The sequence below is a fragment of the Molothrus aeneus genome, chromosome 19, assembly GCF_037042795.1.
Source record: "Molothrus aeneus isolate 106 chromosome 19, BPBGC_Maene_1.0, whole genome shotgun sequence".
NCBI classification, from domain to species: Eukaryota; Metazoa; Chordata; class Aves; order Passeriformes; family Icteridae; genus Molothrus; species Molothrus aeneus.
The window spans coordinates 2,995,124-3,016,786 of NC_089664.1; the positions used below are offsets into that span (position 1 = coordinate 2,995,124).

General features: G+C 45.6%; 1 protein-coding gene across 1 annotated transcript in view; it reads right to left on the reverse strand.

Moving 5' to 3' along the window:
- Positions 1 to 2,024: 2,024 nt before the first annotated feature.
- TNC (tenascin C) overlaps positions 2,025 to 21,663 on the reverse strand; it is a 75,920-nt gene continuing 56,281 nt past the window's right edge. Inside the window, exons 14-24 of the mRNA XM_066562851.1 lie at positions 17,972 to 18,094; positions 16,635 to 16,778; positions 15,331 to 15,450; positions 14,155 to 14,298; positions 12,421 to 12,551; positions 11,361 to 11,493; positions 9,219 to 9,370; positions 7,321 to 7,417; positions 5,855 to 6,016; positions 3,735 to 3,898; positions 2,025 to 2,135 (exon numbers count right to left, since the gene is read on the reverse strand). Of these exons, the coding sequence (XP_066418948.1) occupies positions 2,025 to 2,135; positions 3,735 to 3,898; positions 5,855 to 6,016; positions 7,321 to 7,417; positions 9,219 to 9,370; positions 11,361 to 11,493; positions 12,421 to 12,551; positions 14,155 to 14,298; positions 15,331 to 15,450; positions 16,635 to 16,778; positions 17,972 to 18,094 (1,481 nt within the window). The remainder of the gene's footprint in view (positions 2,136 to 3,734; positions 3,899 to 5,854; positions 6,017 to 7,320; positions 7,418 to 9,218; positions 9,371 to 11,360; positions 11,494 to 12,420; positions 12,552 to 14,154; positions 14,299 to 15,330; positions 15,451 to 16,634; positions 16,779 to 17,971; positions 18,095 to 21,663) is intronic.

Sequence of the window (21,663 nt, forward strand, 5' to 3'; positions counted from 1 at the left end):
AACCCCAGCAGAGAGGCTTGGCAGGTTCATGAACAGATTTAAAATCTGAGCGTGTTTTTAAACTCTTCTCACGAGTTACAAACAGGAAAGGAGGAAAAGCCAGTGAATTTCCCTTCCAGGAGCCCGTGGTGGAGCTGCTGGTCCCAAATCAAGCTTGTGTCAGCTCTGAAGGGTGTTTTGGCAGCTCTGACTCCAAGGATTTGCCAGCTTCCCTCTCTCAGTGGAGATCACAGAGAATACCAAGCAGGGCATCTGTCAGTGAGTAATTACAGGAAATATCAGCTTCCTTTTGTGCAGCGTGTTTGAGTCTTGTCTGGGGTGAGGCACAAAGCTGAGCCTGTCTCCAGGAGCTCCTTGGAGCTGCCAAGGTAAATGACACCAGAGGCAGAGCCAGGCAGCTCTGGGATGTTACCAGAAATGAGGAACTCATTCCATAAATGTCACTTCTTCCCCCGACTGTCTGCAAACAGACTGCCAGAGCTTTCCAGCACCCAGAAACACGGATCCAGTGCCATTTCCTCATAGCTGGAAAGCATCTGGAGAGCAGAGCATATTTCTTCATTACTGGATTTGTTCTCCTTTATGCTGCCTATCATTTACTGTGATAAACACCTAGGAAGGGAGATCAATTACAGAGAATTAATTTAATATAGTGCTGCCAGTGCTCTGGAGGGTCAAAGGAGATTTCTGTTCCCCGTGCAACACAAACAATGCTCAGGAGTGTAACTTCAGTCAGGAGGGAGGCAAGAAACATTTACAAAATGTCTGCAAAACTTTTGCAAAATGCAACCTTGAAGTAGGGCAGAGAGACTGGATTAAAACAAGAGATCTTTTATTGTCTTGAACTGCAGGGTGTGATACAGAGGAACTACATGGAATTTCATTCATATTAAAAAAAAAAAGAGAGAGCCCTTTATTTACACAAGTGTTCAAACTGCCCATGGTGCCTAACAACAACTCTGGGTTCTCTTTGTTTTGCTTTGTTAGTTATTCCCACCTAGATGGAGCAAGCATTGGTCAGTAGCACTTAGAAAAACATGGAAGAAGATTTTGGGCAGAAAAAAAAATAATTCTGTTCTGAAAGAACCCAAATCCTCACGGGCATTTCACTGTAACAGGCCCACCAGAATAATTACAACCAGTCACTAACAAAAGGAACAGTTTTCAGTAGGGGTTCAGCAGCCTAATTAATCTCAGTCTGTCTTTATCTCCCCATCTAAGTTAATATATCCTGGACATGCACAAACTCCACATAGATAAAAAAAAAGGTAGAAATTTATTTAAAAGTAATTGTGCTTTTATTTATAAAAAAAAAATTTACAATCAGACACTGTCCTGCTGTGTTTCCAAAAGCATGGTTCTCTTAAAAATGACAAAATGTAGCTTATTATTATTATCATCATTATTATTATTATTATTATTACTTTGTCTTTATATTAATAATATTAATCTTATGCTTAAGTTTAAAAACATACTGCTTTCCCTTCCCGTTCCCTCCTTCTCTGTGGTACTTGATATATATATATAAAAAGGCATTCAAACCACCAATTCTTTTCACTTATAACTAATAATAATAATAATAATGATAATTAATCTTACACATTTCTGTCTGTAAAATATGGCTGGTTCTAAAACAAACTACCAATGTACAAAGCTGTTCTCCCTCCCCTCCCCTGGGCCACCCAAGAGATCGTCAGATGTCAGAAGAACTTTATCCCAGACGCTTTCTGGCAAAAAAAAAATTAAAATTAAAAAAAAATTAATAAAACAACACAGAACCCTTGAGATCGTTGTCTTTGGTGTGGAGGACGTTCCTGGTGGGCAGCTGGAGCTGCTCTGCTGGAAAATCTGGGATACTTTAAGGCTTTTTTTGTGTGTTTGGAATGCTGCAAAGCCTCTGCCGGGGCTCACCGATGCTTTGGTGCCGCTCCCAGCTCCTCGCACCCCCAGGCCAGCGATGCCAGAGGGTCTCCCCACACCCCCTCTCCATCCCCTCCCCACCCCTGCCCGCAGCCCCCCGGGCCCTACGCTCGCTTCCGCCGCCCCTCCAGGTTCCGGAAGCTGGAGGGTCTCAGCTTCATCTCTGCAAACTGGATGGAATACTCGTGGCCCTTCCAGTGGAACCAGTTGACGCCCTGTGAAGGCAAAGGGGAGAGGTTGGGGGTCACACTTGCATTTGCTGCCCCTGGTTCAGACCGGGGGTGTCGCCGTGATATTTTCTGAAAAATCCCTTTGCCAGGATTTTTCTCCTGAGAAGCTGAGAAACCTCAGAGGAAAAGAAAAACAATGATTATCTGCTGCTGTGGAATGCAACAGGTGCATCTGGGATTGGTCTCATGTGGTTGTTTCTAATTAATCGCCAATCACAGTCAGCTGGCTCAGACTCTCTGAGAGACACGAGCTTTTGTTATTCATTCCTTTCTATTCCTTACTAGCCTTCTGATGAAATCCTTTCTTCTTTTCTTGCAGTATAGTTTTAATATATAATTTTTAAAATATAATATATCTCATAAAATAATAAATCAGCCTTCTGAAACATGGAGTCAAGATTCTCGTCTCTTCCCTCGTCCTGGGACCCCTGCAAACAGCACCACATGGGGGTGTTTCTGGTTTGGGCACAGAAGCACCACAAAGTGGAGGAGCTTTGGGAAGCACAGGGGCTGTGGGATGTCCAACCTGTACAAACCCACCCACATGAGGTCACAGAATCATGGAAACACACACTGGATGGGCTGAGGGGACCTTAAAGATCATCTTGTTCCACCCCTGCTGAGGGAAAAAACACCTCCCACTGTCCCAGTTTGCTCCAGCCTGGTCTTGGACTCTTCCAAGGATCCAGGGGCAGCCACAGCTGCTGTGGGCACCCTGTGCCAGGGCCTGCCCAGGCTCCCAGGGAAGAATTTCCTCCCAGTATCTCATCTAAACCTATTCTCTGTCAGTGTGAAACCATTCCCCCTTGTCCTGGCGCTCCAGACCCTTGGCCAGTCTTTCTCCATCTTTCCTGTCAGCCCCTTCAGGCCCTGCAAGGCCACACTGAGGTCCCCCCAAAGCTTCTCCTGTGCAGGTGAACAATCCCAGCTGTCCCAGCCTCTCCTCCCAGCAGAGCTGCTCCATCCTCTGATCCCCCTGGTGCCTCCTCTGGATCTCTGCAGCAGCTCCAGCTCCTGCCTGTGCTGGGCCAGGGCTGGGGCAGCTCTGCAGGTGGGGTCTCACCTGAGCACAGGGCACAGGGCACAATCCCCCCTGCCCTGCTGCCCACGCTGGGCTCAGCCCAGGGCAGGGGCTCAGGGCTGGGGCAGCTCCAGCTCTCACCCCCAGCACCCCCAGCTCCCTCTCAGGCTGCTCCAGCTGCTCATCCCAGCCTGGATTGGTCCCAGGGGTTGTCCCAACCCAGGTGCAGCATCTTGAGCTTGGTCTTGTTAAACCTCTGTCCCTCAGAGCTGTCCCTCCTTGCCTGGCTTTCATGGCAGGAAAAATATTTTTGTTTCACACGTTGAAAATGACAATTATTCCCTGCACACTTGGGAAATTCCCTTGGAAAATCCGACAAAGCCAACAAGACTTCCCCAGCTGATGTTAAATTCTTGTTTTGTGAGCCCAGACATTTCCCTGTCTTCCTGGAGAGTGGGAGGAGGGAATGCTGTGATTTTTGGCTGGCTGAACCATCAGAAAAACCCATAATTACAATTCCCCTTTCTCTCATGCATTAGAGAAGCCTTCAGGGCCAAACTCACCTGACTGTGGCTGTTGTCACCATATCTGCCCATCAGGTTGACTCGGTGGCAGTTCTTGTACCAGAAAGCTCCTTTGTATGACAGAGCACAGTTGGTGATGGCAGAGTCGTGGTCCTTGTCAAAGGTGGAGAAGGACCTTCCATTGTGGTAGGTCATGGAGTCACCTGCATGGGGGGACAAAAGGAAGAGCAAGGTCAGTGGGTTGCCTGGTTTAGATTTCATGAAAATATTTGGACTGTGCCATGTCCTGTCTGCATCTAAATTTTTTAAAATTGACTTTTTTTTAATACAGAAAGAAATGCACAATTTTTGGTTTTGCAGGCAGGTCAAAATATTTCTTCAGGTGGTCTCTAATCCCCAGTATATGAAGTGGTTTTTTTCCATGCAGGTAAATTTCTGAATTTCTTGCTAAAAGCTGGATTTTACAGTGTGGACAAGCCAAGATCAAAGAGGTGTTCACAAGGAAGGAACCAAGACCAAAGGAGTCTCCACACTGACTGAATCCTACTCGTGGTAGCAGTTACTACTACTCTGCACTAGACAATTTGCTTTAAATCACAGACTCATGGAATGGTTTGGGCTGGAAGGGACCTTAAAACTCATCCCATCCCACCCCTGCCATGGCAGGGACACCTCCCACTGTCCCAGGTGCTCCCAGCCCTGTCCAGCCTGGCCTTGGGCACTGCCAGGGATCCAGGGGCAGCCCCAGCTGCTCTGGGCACCCTGTGCCAGGGCCTGCCCACCCTCACAGGGAAGGATTTATTCCCAATATCCCATCTAAATTAAATAGACATTAATTCTGCGGCTGCATTTCCTTTGTATCTCTGTAGTCTGGGTAAAAGCTCCTGTGCTGGTCACAGGGCAGAGCCCACACCCACACCTCTGCTCTGGTTTATGCACCCAGCAGTGTGAAATTATCCCCTTTTAAGACATATTGTTAAACTGGGTTTATCTCTTAATCCTGTGAAGCCCTGAAAAGATTCACCAAGAGCTGCAGGGTTTGCCCCAGTGTGATTACAAAAGGCAGATGATTTGTTCAGCAAAATCATAAATCACATTACAGCAGGGCTTTGCTACAAATTCTACTGACAAGAGAAGAAGCTGTGGCAGGCTATTATTGGCTATATAAATGACAGCCAACATTGGCCAAATGAGATATATTGTGGTTTAATGCACTTGTTTCAATGCTGCCATAATCAGGCCATAAAATATGGCACCCAAATGCCTGGAGGATATAAAACAGAAACATAAATATATTGATATGTTTGATTTTTGAACACCTCACTGTCCTGGCTTGTAAGATATGGTTTGTGAGGGTGTATTTCCCATCTGTCAGAGCTGGGGCAGTTCTCTGCTGTCCATGGGCAGTTTTTTCTTGATCTCTCCCCCAGCCAATCCTCCCTGCAGGAGATCTCTGCTGTCCATGGCCACTGAGTGTCCCTGCAGGGCTGATCCAATTCCAGCATCCCATGGGGAGATGCTGCGCCCAGGGCAGGAGCCAAGCATTCCTACCTGGATCCAATGTGAGCCTGGCACAGCACAGCAGCCTTTGCCCAGTGCATTGCCAGAGGAGCAGCTTCTGCTGCCCTGCATGGCCAGAGGGAGCCCAGGCCCATCTCCAGCAGCCCTGGAGCTGCAGAGGAAAACTCCCCCCTTGTGCAGGATCCCTGCTCCAGCAGAACCACAGCTGGCACTGCAGGAGGGCTGAGCCCCCATGGGATGGGGTTGTGCCACCACCCTGACACACAGGGGGCAGGGAATGCTGGGGTTTTTTTGTACTATTACATTTGTATTTTTAATTTTCCTAGTAGAGAACTGTTATTCCTGCTCCCATATCTTTGCCTGAGAGCCCCTTAATTTCAAAATTATAATAATTAATAAAATTATAATAATTCAGAGAGAGTGTGATCATCATCATCAACATAGAGATCATCATCATTCATGGAGAGGGGGTTTACCTTTTCCATTTCAGGGGTGGCTCCTGCCTTCCCTAGCACACACCTGGCTTTTCAAAGCAAGACACTCCCACAGGAGAGGCACCTGCTGATCTGCAATACTCACAGGGTTTCCCTGGCAGGCAGTGGGTCCCTGGGAGGAGGGACAGTCAGTTTTGCTCTCACCTGCGGTGCCGCTGTAGCCGTCCACGCGCAGGCGGTAGCGGCTCTTGGCGTCGCCCACACTGAAGCGCTCGTACACGGCGTAGGCCGTGTCCCCCTTGTCCCTCAGGTCCACCCGCAGCTCGTACTGGCCCTGAGAAGTGATTTTGTGCAGGTTCTCCAGACCTGTGGGCAGGAAGGAATGTTTGTCTTGATACGGAATGGTTTTTTTGCCTTTTTTTCTCTTCTGTATTCTCTGTACCCTTTACACACATATTTGGAGCTCTGTAGCCTGTGGCTGCATTCCTACTTGATTTTCCCAGTGCTTTTCCCTGCCCTGATAGGCAGAAGGACAAAACACATTCCAAAGCCCCTATCCCATCTTGGCTCTCCCTGGGAACCAAGGACAAAAAAAAAAAAGCTCTTTGAGACCCATTTTCATCTATAAAATTCAGTTCCATCTGAGGGGCTGGGATTTAGAAGGGGCTTGAACAGGGGGGAGATTGCATCACCACTTTTGCTCCTAATTGGTGATTTTGTCAATTATGCTAATTGGCTAAATTTACAAAAACTGTGTTCACCTCATGGGGGATTGGCTTTTGTGGACATTTTCCATATTTACCTCTAGAGGCCTCCAATAAAGATCAACCTTTACATTACTCCTATACTAATGTTATCTCAAAAGCATGTTGTTTGATTCCCAGGTTCCTTAAGGCATCAGTCTCTCCATGTTTTTTTATTTGTTGTTCAGTGTTGGTCACTGAACCCAAAGCCATTCAACTGGCCCTGGACATTTCTGAAAGAGAGAAGTGGCCAAAGCTCTCCCTCCCATGCAAACCCAGGACATTTGCCATGTCATTATTCCCTAAATGGGGCCATACTGGACTGTACAAGCAGAGCAGGACACCAGCACTGGTGAGGACACTGAGCTGGATCAGCTCTAGGGTAATGTCAGCACAAAACCAAATAAATAGTCCCAGGTTGACTGGGAGGCATCTTCCCTTCAAATAATAGAAACAGGTTGGGCAAAACAACCAAAGCTGTGCTGTGTGATCATCATCATCAACATCATCATCATCTTTAATTTACAGCCAGAAAAATGCAGCACAGCCTTTGAAAATGTGGAGGATTTTCTTCTGTTTAACCAAAATGTGAGTTTATGACTTCCTTTTGCCCTGCTTTTCCTCTCTGGATCATTGGCCTTTGCTGCTGGGAGTGTTCCAGGACGACAGGAAGCAGAACCTGCAGGATCTGACTGCTCCCAGAGCCCCAGTGAGCATTGGATGGCTTCTTTTGGTGACACCAGCATGGCACCCTTGAACTGCAGGCTGAGCCTGGCCCTTTCAGTCTCCCTCACATCGGCTGTCCCTGGCTCCTTTTCTCCTGTTCTCCTTTACAAATTCTCCTGCCACCCAAATGTAGCTCCTGGACTTTTGGGCTGTGTTTCTGCTCTTATTTTTTTTCCAAAAATACAAATTTTTAGCGCTTACCTATCCAGAATTCATCCTTAGGATCTCCAAACCCTGCCACATAAGAATTCCAGTTCTTGTAGAAATCTTGCTTTCCATTCTGACGCCTCAGGAACACCTAAAAGCAGGAAATGTTATGGACAGACTGCTCTGGCCAGAGGGGAAGAGCTTTTACAAACTCTCAAACTTTTTTACAATCAAAGCCCAGCATTGCTCCTGCCCTGCCTTTATCCCTCCCAGCAGAGCCTCACTGCAAGGACTGAGTTGCACACAGGTTTTTGGATGCTCCATGTATTTTCTAAGTCTCCAATTTCTCTGTTTGGTTCCCAGGCTCCTCTGCATGACATGGCCTCTCAGTCCCTGCTCTCTGCTCTTTTAAACCCATCCTGCAGCTCTGGGTTTCTCAGCCAAGGGTTTTTCCACGCCTCATCTCCCAGCCAAGCATTCCTCCAGCTCCTCCTGCCTTTCTGTGCCCTGGGTCCCTTTGGCAAGTTCAGATTTGGGGATGTCAGTGTGGAGAGGTGGCATTCACTGCCATTGGCTGGGTGGGATGTGTCCCTTGCACAGTGGCTTTGGAAGCCGCTGCACCCTGTGGCTACTGAACAAATGCTTCCCCTGGGCCATGCTTTAACCTCCCCCAGTCCCTCTCTCATTCAGAGTCAGTTCACCCTCCCCTCTCCCTGGTGATTATTTATTAATTTATTATTTATTTAATTTATATATTTAATGTATTATTTATTTATTTATTTTTATTTATTTTTATTTTTAATTTAATTTATATATTTATTAGATGTGTTATCCAATATGGTATTTCAGCAGCCCTTCCATCAGTGGAGAGGGATCAGGGCTGAAACCAGGGCTGTGACCCATCCTTTAGAGGCACCTCTTTTTCCTCCAGCTACAGAAAGAGCTGGCAACCCTGTTCTGGGCACTGCAGTGTCCTGCTGTCAGAGTTTTAAAAGAGGGACTTCTGTCCCTAAGTGAACTGAAAAAAGACTATTTTAGAGGTGGTAAACTAACTGGAAATTTTAAATTTTATTTCTTTGCATTGTCAGTGGAAAAGGAAAGGTTGTGGGGGGAGGAGAAGTGTTCTGAAGGGTTTGTTTTTATTCTTACTTTTTTTTTTCTTTTAGCAACTGTTAATAAAATTTTCTTGATACCCTTTTAAGGTTTTGAGCCTGCCTTGCCTTTCTCCTATTCCTATCTCACAGCAGGAAGTGAGTGCATTGGCCAGCACTGACCCCTCCACACTCATTGGTGTGTTGGCTGGGAAGCCTCAAAATTGGTGAAAAATTGGCAAACCAAAACCACTACACCTACCTAGGATAAACCTCCCCAAATTTATAGACAGGACAGCCCTAGTGTGATACTATTATCCTAACACTATTATCCTGCTGTGATAATAACCCGCCACACTAATTGTTGTGTTGGCCATGAAACCTCAAAATTGGTGAAATCTCAAATTGGTGAGCCAAAACCACTGCACCTACATAGGATAAAACTTCCAAATTTATAGAGAGGACAGCCCTACTGTGATAATAACACTGTTATCCTACTGTGAAAATAACCCGCCACACTCATTGGTGTGTAGGCTGGGAAACCTCAAAACTGGTGAAAAATTGGCAAACCAAAACCCCTACACTTACCCAGGATAAAACTACCAAATTTATAGACAGGACAGCCCTACTTTAGTAATAACACTACTATTCTACTGTGGTAAGAACCCGCCACACTCATTGGTGCATTGGCCGGGAAACCTCAAAATTGATGAAATCTCAAATTAGTGAGCCAAAAGCTCTACACCTACCTAGGATAAAACTCCCCAAATTTATAGACAGGGCAGCCCTAGTGTGATAATAGCACTGTGAGGGTGCCTGGGATGAGCAGGAGGGGATGTGCTGCCCTTGCCCCATACTCACGATCCAGCCGCCGCCGTCCTCGCCCATGTCACAGAACACTTGCAGAGGCTGAGCCTTGTCCCCATTCAGGTAAATTGTGTAGAGCCCAGAGGTGGCTTCACCATTCAGCAGGGCTTGGGAGCAGTCCTTGGGGTAGGGATAGAGGAGCCCAGCTGCACACACAGGGAAGAGAAAGCATTCCTTAAGAAATCAGCAGTTACAAGGAATGTGCCCAATGCAGATGGCTCAGGAAAATCCCTTGTGGGACAGCTGCAGATCCCAGGAACAGGTTTGTAATTGCATCCTGCATACAGAACATCCACAGGATACAGCTGGTGAGGTGAATTCTTCTTTTGAATGTGGTTTTTCACATCTGTCTACACTTCTGGAAGTGCTGGGAATGGGAGATAACTACTCCCTGCCAGGATGGGAGTGCACCCTCCAGCTAAAGGCTGAAATTCAGGACCTTGTGTTACAGCAATTTTTGGGGAAAACAAATCTACCAATCTCTGCTCATGTGACAGAAGATGGAAGGGGGATGCAATCAGGACTTCAATCAAAAATAAATTAATTGTGAGTGTTTTCCTAGCAAGGACAATGTGTTACAAAACTACACTCCTAAAAAACAAAGCAAACAGCAACAGTTGAAACTACAGGAAAATGTTGTTAAGCTTTTCTTTCTGACAACAAGGCAATAAAGTCATTGCAGTCAGAACAATTTCTAACCCCTCTAGAAAACCTTTTCTTTTTTTTTTTTTGTTTTATTCACTCAGGTCGTTCACTTTTTCAGCCAATTAAGTGTTCTAGGTGTATCCAAAGGAGAGTTTTTACTTGCAGCTTCTCAGAGAGTGGCTGCTGGTCCTTGCCAGTGTTATCCCTGCCTGTGCTTCAGCTCCAGAGAATTTCACAGAATCATGGCATTGTTAAGGTTGGAAAAGACCTTTAAGATCAAGTCCAACCATTAACACAGTCCCACCATCATGCTCACTACCATCTTCCCAAGTGCCACCTCCACAGGTATTTTGAATACTTCCAGGGATGGGGACTCTAACACTGCTTATTGCAATTCTTTACAACTCTTTCAATGGAGAAATTTTTCCTGATATTGAATGTAAACCTTCCCTGGTGTGACTTAAGGCCATGCAAGTTTCCATCAGATTTGGAGAAAAGTGGCTCTACAGGGGGCTTCTTCAGTCCCTAAATAGTCCCTGTCAATAAATAGACACAAATGTATTTTTAGGTTAAGCCCAAGCTTAAGCCTCTGCCCGAATGAGTCTGACACTGTTCACATGGCTGAAGGCACCTGGTCAGATGTGGTCATGGTCAATTTGCCAAACATCACCCAAACACACCCAGATTTAATTCCTCTCCTGTTTCTGGATGTGTTGGTGAGTTCATCCTGCTCTGCACAAGCAGTGGCAGGGCAGACTCGGGGCTGGGTGACTTCTGGCAGTCCTTGGGCTGGAGTTGGTGCCAGCAGCAGGACAGGGAATGGGGATGACTGAAGGTCCTGCTGGGCCTGAAAGGCTGAAAACTGGGAAAAGTGAGACAAATGACAGGCAAAGTGTCACAGCTAATACAGAACAACTCCTTTTTTTAATGTCAGCTGTGAGGTGACCTTCAGAGAAGCCAATTTATCCTTGCAGAGCTGTCCTGTTGGGCTGGAGCTGATATGCAGAGGGGCTTTGAGACAGCCCATCTCAGAGAGAGGAGAAAAACCTGCCCAGAAATCCATCTGCTCAGCCCCCAGCTCTGATCTGTGGGTGTGCCTTTGTGGTTTGCTTTATTTCAGCTCCAAACTCTGATTTTGTTTCCCCCGCTCACTGGGATCGATACAGGGAGAAATCAAAGTGTCAGCTGGATTTTAAAGAATTCCTGCTGATACTTCACATGGGCAAGGCAGGATGTTTCACCAGACCAGGATGAAATTCCAATATCCATCCACATCACCACTGTGAGGGTGATGTGGATGGATATTGGAATTTCACCCTGCCAAGGGAAAACAGGTCTGGGAGAACAGAGACTTTGCACCAACCCTGCAAATGGATTAAAATCTTGTGTGGGGTCTGTGTGTCCTCACAGCAGAGCTCAGCAGTATTTAGATTATTTTAGATCAGTATTCAGTATTATTTTAGATGATTTAGATTATTCTAATGTCCTTACTGGTGGTGAGTATGGTCTGGATGGTTTTGCTCCTCAGGGCCCCGCTCAGGGCCTGCAGTTTCACCGTGTACTGCGTGGAGGGGCTCAGCTCTGTCAGGCTGTAGGAAGTTGTCTCAGGGTTTAGGATGACTTCCTATGGAGAAAAGAAATAATACAGGGAAATCTCAGAGAAATAAATCATAATGACCAGAATGGTTACGTATTTTAGTCTGTCACATTGGTTTTTGTCATAATTATTGATGGTATCTTTAACCATCTAGATTAATTAGTATAAAGCTACTCCTCTAAGATTTTTACCAAGCTAATCTTTAAAAGTTCAATAAAGCCTGCCTGGAAATGAGTGTTTGCCATTATAATGTACAAACTGGGAGGTTTGAAAGCAAGGCAGCATAAATGTTGACATGTCCTGAATGTACAGATTGTGAAATTCATAAAAAATTGGGAAACTCATCCTTTAGGACAAGGAAATGCACTCCAGGCTTTGAAAGGCTGTTTTAGTGTGACATTAAAAGACTGATTTTCAGTGTGCTTGGGGAATTTGCCTTCCTGATAATTAGAATCCTGTCCAATGATCCAGGCTGGGCATCCAAAATTTTATTTTTTCTGGGATTCACCTGATTAATATTTAAATATTTTGTGTAATCTAATTATGTAGGAACAAAATAAAATTATAAGAGAATAAGAGGCAAGTTCATCCTTCCTTAGACACCTCTTTGCACAGGATTCCCCGAGTTTAGAAAAGTGAATCACATCCTTTAGGGGTTTGAGTTTACTCCATGATATTTGTTTGGAATGAAGGAAAATGTTTGTGCTTTTATCTATTGTGGAGGGAGTGAAAGGCAAAATTCAGGCTGCAATGGAGCTTCTGTTTCAGAGTATAATGTAAAAAAGTCCTTTAACAGGTTTTAAATGCATTTGTGTTCAGCCTATCACTGAAAGAGGCAGTGAATATTTTTAAATGTAGTGTTTAAATTAAGACACATGATTATGTGGCATTGCTGGACTCTTCAGAGCATCTCCAGTGCCCAGATTTGAGGCACAGCCCCTGAGGTTTATTTACCTTGACTGTGCCATCGATGGCTTCATAGATCAGGAGATACCCAGTGACTGGAGCACGGGGAGGCCTCCAGCTCATCACAGCTGCTTCTGACTGCACCTCAGTGGCACTCAAATCCCTTGGAGCATCCAGCCCTGCAGGAGACACCACAGCAATTACAATCACTTCCATACAAAGTCAATTCCACAGGTTATCTTGTGGGCCATGTATTAAAACAAGCCAGGAAAACTTGGGTGTGAAAAAACACTTCAACCTTAACTTTTGTGGTTAAGAATTAATTTTCCCATTGGTAGTTAAAAATAAAGGTGTTAACTTTACCGAAGTTAAAATATTGGCTTGTTCCAGGCACCTTATTTTATGAACAGTTGCACTGAAATGTCTTTTGAGAGAAAATTATGCATCTCATTATTTCTCACATGAAGACAGATTGGTATTTACATATTCCCAGGAAATAAAACTCTGGTTCCAATTATGCTTTTTTTAGAATAGGAAAACTTTATAGAATAGGAAACTTTTATAGAATAGGAAAACTTTTCCTGCTTGTTCTGGCTCCAATCTCCAGCTTCAGTTTCCCTCTGTGGTTACAGGACTGGATTGGTGTGGCTCCCTAATTAATACTTTGGGACAAGCCAAGGTAGGAAAATGAAAACCATCCCTGATCCCATTGAAGCTCATGGAAAGCCACGAGTGTGAAACCAGCTGGATGCCTTCAGTAGCCAAAAAATGAGCTCCTGCTCTGAGACTCTGCAGAACTGATGATCTCATATTTTTGTAAGTTTTGGTTCATTTGCATATTGGAGTTAATTGACCAATTACAGCTTTAGTGCATGCAGTCCCATCCTTCTTGTTTTTCTCTCTTCATTCCACCATTGTTTGTGCTCTTGGGCCTGAGATTTGGATCATTTGTTCTTGGTCCCTGACACTGTTGAGTCAGGGACAAGAAGAAAGCCTTCAGTCTTTTGGTGGATCAGAAGGCAAAAGTGTTTAATAAAAGTAGTGGATCTTTTTATAATGTGACTTGCTAAGGAGAGACTTGATTGGTTTCAAAGTAGAAACATCTCAGGCTATTGGTGAACTATGAATCAGCACACTCTGGAGAGCTATATTTATAAACAACGGCTATAGAAGGAGAGATAATAATTGCTTTAATTCTTTCCTCTAAGATTCTCAGGCTCAGCCTGCGAGAAATTATCTCTGTTCTTTCTTCAGCTGAACTGAGAATATCCACCCTGAGCAGCACAAGAGCCCAGCCAGGGCTGCACCCAAGATGAACCAAAATGGTCCCAAAATGCACGGCCGGGCACGGGGTCTCTCCCTTGGATCAGTTCTGCTCCATTTGCATCTTGCAGTTCATTGTCCCATTCCAGCTTTAGCCCCTGCAGTCCCACCCTGCTTGTTTTTCTCTCTCCAGCCCACGGGGTTTGTGCTCTTGGGCTGAGATTTGGGTCATTTGTCCTTGGTGCCCAGCTGGAGCAGGAATTGTTTTGTCTCCCTGCTCTGTGCACAGAGCTCACCATCCCCTGATGTGAAGCCCAGACCCACACACTAAAGCATCACAGAATGTGAAAAATAGAAAAGCTGAAACCTGAGGCATCACTGACAGAAAACCACCTTTGGTCAGCCCCAGTGGAGAAAGGTGATGCAAACACTGACAAAATTCAGGTTTCCAGTGAAAAAGGCACCAGAGGGACACAGAGCAGATGGGACTGGAAGGGCTGGCTGTGGGTGGGGTGGCACCTGTGGTGAAGTGTGTGGAGAGGCTCTCGCTCCTCTGCGTGTCCTTCTGTGCATGGACGCTCAGCCTGTACTCGGTGGCGGGCTGCAGCCCCTGCAGGTCGAACTCCACCGTGTTCCCTGACACCAGCTGGGTCACCTCTGGCTCTGAGAACAGAACACAGCACAAAAGAGATCTTGGTTGCATTCAGACACATCATGGTGTGTGGTAGTGTCAGGGTTCCCCACAGCAGGAAGGAAATGATGAATCTGACTCCATGTTCTTAGAAGGCTAATATATTGTATTATGTTGTATTGTATTATGTTGTATTGTATTATGTTGTATTACATTATGCTGTATTGTATTACGTTGTATTATGTTGTATTTTATTATATTGTATTATATTGTATTATGCCATACTAAACTATACTAAAAAATAGAGAAAGGATACTTACAGAAGGCTTAACAAGATACTGATGAAAAACTCATGACTCTCCAGAGTCCCAACCCAGCCTGACTGTGATTGGTCATTAAGTCAAAACAATTCACATGTTGGATAAACAATCTCCAACCACATTCCAAAGCAGCAAAACACAGGAGAAGCAAATGAGATAAAATATTTTTTTCTTTTTTTCTCTAAGGCTTCTCAGTTTCCTAGGAGAGAAATCCTGGCAAAAAGATTTTTCCAGAAGATATGATGTGCTCAACTCTGTGTTCCACTCACTGATTTCTTTTATTCCTAGTTGGTGCAAATGCAGAATGGTAAAAGCCCATGGCTGTGCTGGCACCTCTGCTGAGTCTGGGTTCCACCAGAGCCCTTTCTGTAAAACTGTGAGCTCTCTCTAGTGTTCACAGGGATTATAACACCGCCTCTGCTTCCCAGGAATCTCCCCTGGGTCTGCTCACAGCTGAATCTAGAGTGCTGAATTTAAAGCATCAATTTTTAAATGCTTCCAGCAAAGCCCCTTCTCCAAATAACAGCCCCGAGGCTGCCAGAGCTCCAGGAGCCTTTGGGCAGCGCTGCCAGGGATGCCCAGGCTGGGGTTGCTGGGGGCTCTGGGCAGGGACAGGGGTGGCACTGGATGATCCTAATGGGTCCCTCCAACTCTGAATATTCTGTGATTTTCCTGGCGTTACAATCAGCACCTCTTGAGAGCTTTAACCCTTCAGCTCCTCAAACCGTTCCCAGCTCCTCTCACCTTTCTCAGAAGAGTAGGACACCACGTAGTTATCCACAGCAGCAATTGCTGGCTGCCAGGTTGCCAGAGCCTCAGAGTCTGTGATGTTCACCACTACCAGGCCTGATGGGCTGTCCAGAGCTGGAAGAAAAACAGATTGAAGGAATTTGACAAAAACAGATTGAAGGAATTTGACAAACACTCTCAGCTCCGTGCAATGCTCTGCTGTAAATTCATGAGAGAAAATGCCCAAAACTCAGCACAGCTTTTATGGCTCCCTTTGGAATAGTGGAGTTCTGCAGGAAAGATGTCAGTGCCTATGAAGAGACACTAAAACCTCCCCTGGAAAGGGAGGTCAGTGCTGGAAGAGATGAAATTCTGGGAACAAACAGAGCTAACCATGTTCTCAGATCACTCTCGATACCATCGATCTCAACAGCTCTGTCAAAGCTGACATATTTCTCTCAACACCCTCAAATCTGGGTTGTTTTTTAGAACAATTTCAGGAGACAGAGCTGGGGAAAATAACAAAAATGACAGCAGCTGATGGCTACTGTGACCTTCCAGCAGCATGTTTGGAACAAACCAATCCCACAGCCAGCCAGGCATCCAAAATCCCCCCATGTCCTGCTTTGCCTCCTCTCAGGACTCCACTTTTCACACAGGTTTATGCTCTCCCTGAATTAAGATGGGATCTTTGCCTCCAGAGCAGCTGGAATGGGCTATAAATCTCCTGTCATTATCAGTACTCATCATCTTGTTCTTTGCCTCAGCTCTCTGAATGTTTGTTAGCCCCCAAAAGAATACAAGGAGGGGTCAGCAGGAGCAGAGTGAGCCCTCATTTCCTGCAGGGATATTTAAAGAAAAAATCAGGAGACAGAATACAGAGAAAAATACTGAGAGAAAATCGAAGAGAATGTTTTTATGCTTAGGACAGTCTGGAGCCTGGGACATGTGAAGTCCACAACAGAAACTGGCCTGAACTGCTCAGCTGAGCTGGCCCTTTGCTCTCTCATCTCAAAACCAGCATTAATTAAAAAAAGAACCAAACAAACTTCTGATTTTATTTTCTGGTGAATTAGAACTGTAAATACATGAATTGTCTCCATCTCACAGGTTTATTTAGCATTTAGCAAATGGGAGCCTGACCAAATTTACAAGTTCCATCTTCATGTAAAATCCAAAGACAAAGAAGGAGGGGGGACAAAGAGCTTCCAACACTTTGTGTGGGCAGCAAAAATGGGATCTTGGTGGGTCTGCAGCTCCAGTCCCTGAGTCAGATGAGCCATTTAAAGAGCTGCTATTTCTTGCTTTTATATTATTACCTGTTTTCAGGATGCCAGAGACGGGCTCGCTTTCTTCAAAGCCTTTCACAGAGATGACGCTGACATTGTAGTCCACACCTGGGACCAGCTTCACCAGCTTGGTCCTTGTCTTGCTCCCTTCGACTGTGACAACATTTGGAGTACCTAGGAGGAGGCCAAATGCCAAGGGATGAGTGACACAATACCCCAGGAAATGCTTGAAGGGTGTTGTTCAAGTTAAAGATATTTTGGCCACCATGGATGTGCTTCTACAGCAGGAGAGGAATTTTCCCAGTTAGTTACAACCACTGGTGTCAAATATTGTTGCCATAACACCTAAATCTAAACCATTGGTTTGTATTCAGTAAGAAAAATTAACATTTTTAGTGGAAGTGTCCCTGTCTGTGACAGGGATTTGGAATGAGATCAGCTTTAAGGTCCCTTCCTATGCAAACCATTCTGTCATTTCTGTTCAGAAAAATACAATTTCCCAGGCAAGGTGTAAGCAGAAACCCCAGCAGTCTCTACATGGGAGTACAAACACCTTGAGGACAGGACTTGCAGTTTAGATCTGCCTTGTTTATGGTGAGGGCTGGAAGATTCTCCTTTATCCCCCTTATTTAGAATAAAGATACAGTATATTTTATTTTAAAAGATGCTCTGTGTGTGGCTGAGGACTTAGCACCCATATTTACTGCAAATTCTGGGTTTATTCCAGGAAAGCACTTAGACAAGTGCCTAACTTTATGACTGGATTCCTGTTCTTCTGTGGGACCACTGTATTTAAAGCTGCATGTGTGCTTCCAGGCTATATTTTCTAAAGATCTAAATCTTTCCTTGTCTCAGTCAACAGCAGCAGCTTTTTGGTGCTGATGTCTTAGTGTTTGTCCTTTAGCTTTCTCCCTTCAGAGATGTCCCTAAATTAGGTTAAAAATCTGTTGAAGTAGAGGAAGCTTTTGAAGTTGGACACTGAAGCAGAATGAGACAACGTTGGGGAGCACTGAGTAAAACACTGCCTTGAAAAATTGTTATAACCATGGATTCTGATTATTGTTTCCAAGGGCCATCTTTTCCAGTGTGTTCAGCTCATGAAGTGCCTACAAAATAATGACAATTTGGAAACTAATCCCTGCTGAGGAGGTTCAGACAGAGACTTCTTAGGAGCACAACCACTCCAGCGTCCACCTCTGAGCCCTGCCCATGGGATGTGCGCACCGTGTCCAGACAGAGGTTGGCTGCACTCCCTCATTCCTGAGGAAGAAAAAGAGATGATCTGTGCAAGATCACCTGGGGGATGCCCTGAAAGGAGGGCTGGCAGCCCAGCAAACCCTTCCTGCTGTCCCTGGCCCCCAGCTCACCTCCTGTGACAGGGACGTAGGAGATCCGGAAGTTTTCCACGCGGGAGCGAGGGGGGGTCCAGCTGACTGTGGCAGCATTTTCTGTGATGTCAGAGAAGGAAATTCCCTTGGGAGAGCCAACCACTGTCAGGGGAGATCAGAGAACACAGCACACAGGAGGAAAAGGTGAATTGTTTGTTTGTCAGTCCTTAGTGCTGGAAAATTGATTTATCACCCTAAAGCACGAGCTGGTGCTGTCAGTGTTCTGCTGTGAACAACATTAATGCAGGGGGTACAAAACTGAAGGGTTTTATTACAGAAACAACCTATTGGTCCAAATTTTCCTTTTTTTTAGGACCAGTCCAGTATTGCAGAGGTTAAAAATAACCAACATGTTTCTACATAAAAAATAACAGAGGTTTCAGTGCTGCAGAAAAGCATGAGGAACATGCCCAATGACATTCTGCTATCCATGGTATGCTGCATTTAAGATTTTTTTTTCTATCCCAGTTTCACTTGGAGGATTTCTAACCTTCCACTGAGCCCCAGAGCCCTCTGTGACACACAGCAGTGACAGCCATGGACAGATCTCTCTTCCTGAGCATAAAGTTCCTCATGCAGGGTGCTCCAAGGAGACCCGGATCAGGTGTGGGAGCCCCTCAAGGCTCTGCTCAAGGACTCACTCCTGGAACTTCTGTCGGCTTTAAACCAGATTTTCCTTCTTCAAAACAAGATTTTCCTCCTGGAATCTCTCTCTGAGCTCATGATTTTTCTTTCAAGCACATCCATCCAGAGAACATCCAAGTACAGCCGTCATGGGGAAGGCACCTGCAGCTCTTTGTCACAAAACTCAGCCTTTCCCTGTCAAAACCTGAGCATTGCACTTGCTCACATAAATTAAATCAGTAAGCTGGGCAAACAAGGCCCAAATTTTACCAAAAATAACCCAAACTTAAACCCAACATATATCTGAAACATTCCGGTTGGAGGCTTAATTAATATCCTGCAGAACAAGCATGGAAAGGGCTTTGGAAGGATGTGGTAAAGAGAGCTGCCACTTCCAGGTTTACGTCGAGCATCCCATTTCCAATTTTTCCAGCTTTTCTTTGGCTGTAACCAAAACAACCCTGAGGTATTAAAAAATAAACAGCATACACAGAGCAGGCCATGAGTACAAAGAGGAGAGATCCCAAACATCAGCCCCATGAAGAGGAGTGGAGACAGGCTGAGAGCAGGGAAAGGGGGGCAAGAGGAGGGGAAAAAAATAGGGACAGGGCTTGAAATAGCTTGGAAAGAACATTTGTGCAGCAAAGGAGTCAGAGGCTGTTTGTTCCACGTGTCCCCAAAGCAGCAGGGTACTAAATCAACTGAAAGGCAAGGAAAGAAAAACAACTGAGCTCTCAAGAGAAATGTAAATTATGTCTCTGGAGCTCACTAGAAGTGTTGTGTTGGTGGGGTTTGCTCACGTGGACAAGCCAAGGGAAGAAAAGAATTACAGATAAGAAAGAAAGAGAGGTGGGGTTGGAAAAGCTACGTGGCACAAAAAGGTGCTGCTGGTTTGGGTACAGGCTGAAGGAAATCAGAGGAAATAAAGAAAAGGTAGGAAAGATAGAGAAATTAAAATTAGATTGGTTTTGCTTTACATTATAGGTGGCCTGAGAGGCTGAAGAAAAAGGGAAGTGGTGATTTTGGAGACCAAACAGATGGACCAGCACTTGGTTTGCATACACATGGAGAATTTCAGCCTTTCCCAGAAAATAAAATCCCCAATCTGTCCCACTTGGACTCTGCTGTGCACATTTCCGTGGGCCTCAGGCCTGTTTTCTGCACCAGGTGAGCTGCATGACAAAGAGCAGTAAGAAGAGCTTTGATGTGAATTTTCCACATCCCCAAGTCGCCCAGCTGCAGCTTTCCTGGGAGAGAACCTGGCAGGAAATATAATGGACCATCAGAGCATCTGTCCTGGAATGAGTCCCAGAGATGGGAGAGATTTGCACCTTGGAGCACAGGGAAATGAAAAAGAAATGAATTAAATCATCTTCTTGGGCTACCTGAAAGCCAGAATGAAGCAGGCATGGAAAGCAGCCAGTGAGATCCTGACCTGGCACTCACAGAGAACCTCAGGGCATCTGTGGGGCAGGCCCAGGTGAATTATCTTTAACCTCCAGCATCATCCTCCAAGAGGTGCATGAGAGAGAGGGAGCTCTCCTGAGAGGCAGCTAAAGCACCCAAGGTACCTGAGGCAGGCTGGTTTTTAGGGATTTTTTTGCTAATTGTTCTTTCACTCCTAGCAGGCTGGAGGAGGATGTTCCCTGGCTTTCTTCTCCCACTCAACAGGAAGCAGCAGGTTGCATTAATCACAAATCAAGAGCATGTGAAGTGTTTTGTGATCATCTCAGGGAAAAAAAAAATGCTGTCACAGCTTGGCAAAACAGCACTGGAAGAAGAGGAAAGGAGCAGCATGAGACTCACACTTCCCACAAGGATATTAATTGGACCATAGATGTGTCGTGATCTCCCTGTGGGGGTTAAATTGCACCTTAACAGATTTTACAGATAAAATTCTAAAAGACACCAACTCTGAGAGCAGCAGTGGATAAATTCCATCTTCAGGAATAGAAATATTTCCTTGCAACCACATTGGAAATGCTATAAATATCCATATGTTTGTGCAATAATCCACTCCTAAAAAAGAAATTAGTTGTCTGCTTTGGCAGCCACCCACCCAATGTGGTGTAACCTGCAGCCCAAATTATTTAGCTGGGTTTTTGTGGCTTTATTGTCCATTATTCATGGGCTATTTACAGCTGACAAACATCTCTTGGGCTATTGGCTCCAGTAGGTGACAAGTGCTAAATCTCCCTGCAAGGGCTGCACAGGGACATTATCATGAGGAAAATGACAACTCTCAGTGACTTCCATAAATATCCTGGAGTCACTGAGGATGGGGAACTGCTGCTGAGAAATGCAGGGGGCTTTAAACACCCCTCTCCATTAGGAGTCCACTGCTTAGGGCTCATTTGTGTCCTTTTTTGTCTAGGGGTATTATTAGTTGTTTTGTGACTAGGTTGATAAACCATGGCTGGAGGGTTGAGAGTTGGTTAGTAATTCTTCAATTGTCTAGGGAGGGTAGTAAGAGAGCTGGGAATGTTATTGAGATGAGGATTAGTGGGATTCCTAGGAAGGATGGGCTTGAAAACTGGCCAAAGAAGTTTAAGTTCATTTATTGGTCAGGTTCAGGGGGTAGTGCTGGCCAAGGGGGGCTGCTGGTGCAGATTCTGCTTCATGGAAGTGTCTGGGGGATGGTGAGGGTGGCCTGGCTGTTTATGGCAGGGATGGGATGGCAGGAGTGCAGCTGAGCCCACAGGCAGCAGGGTGGAGGATGAGGAAGGAGAGGAGGAGAAGCTGTTCAACACTGAGGTGTTGCTGCCTGGCAAATGCCTCCTTTGGGCATTCCTGCTGCTTTGCTCACTCATGGAGCTTTAGAATCATATCCTGAGCTGGGAGGGACTGAAGGGATCCCCCAGCCCAGCCCCTGTCCCTGCCCAGCCCCTGTCCCAGCACCCCCAGCCTGGGCATCCCTGGCAGCGCTGCCCAAAGGCTCCTGGAGCTCTGGCAGCCTCGGGGCCGTGCCCATTCCCTGGGGAGCCTGGGCAGTGCCAGCACCCTCTGGGGGAAGAACCTTGCCCTGAGCTCAGCCTGAGCTGCCCTGG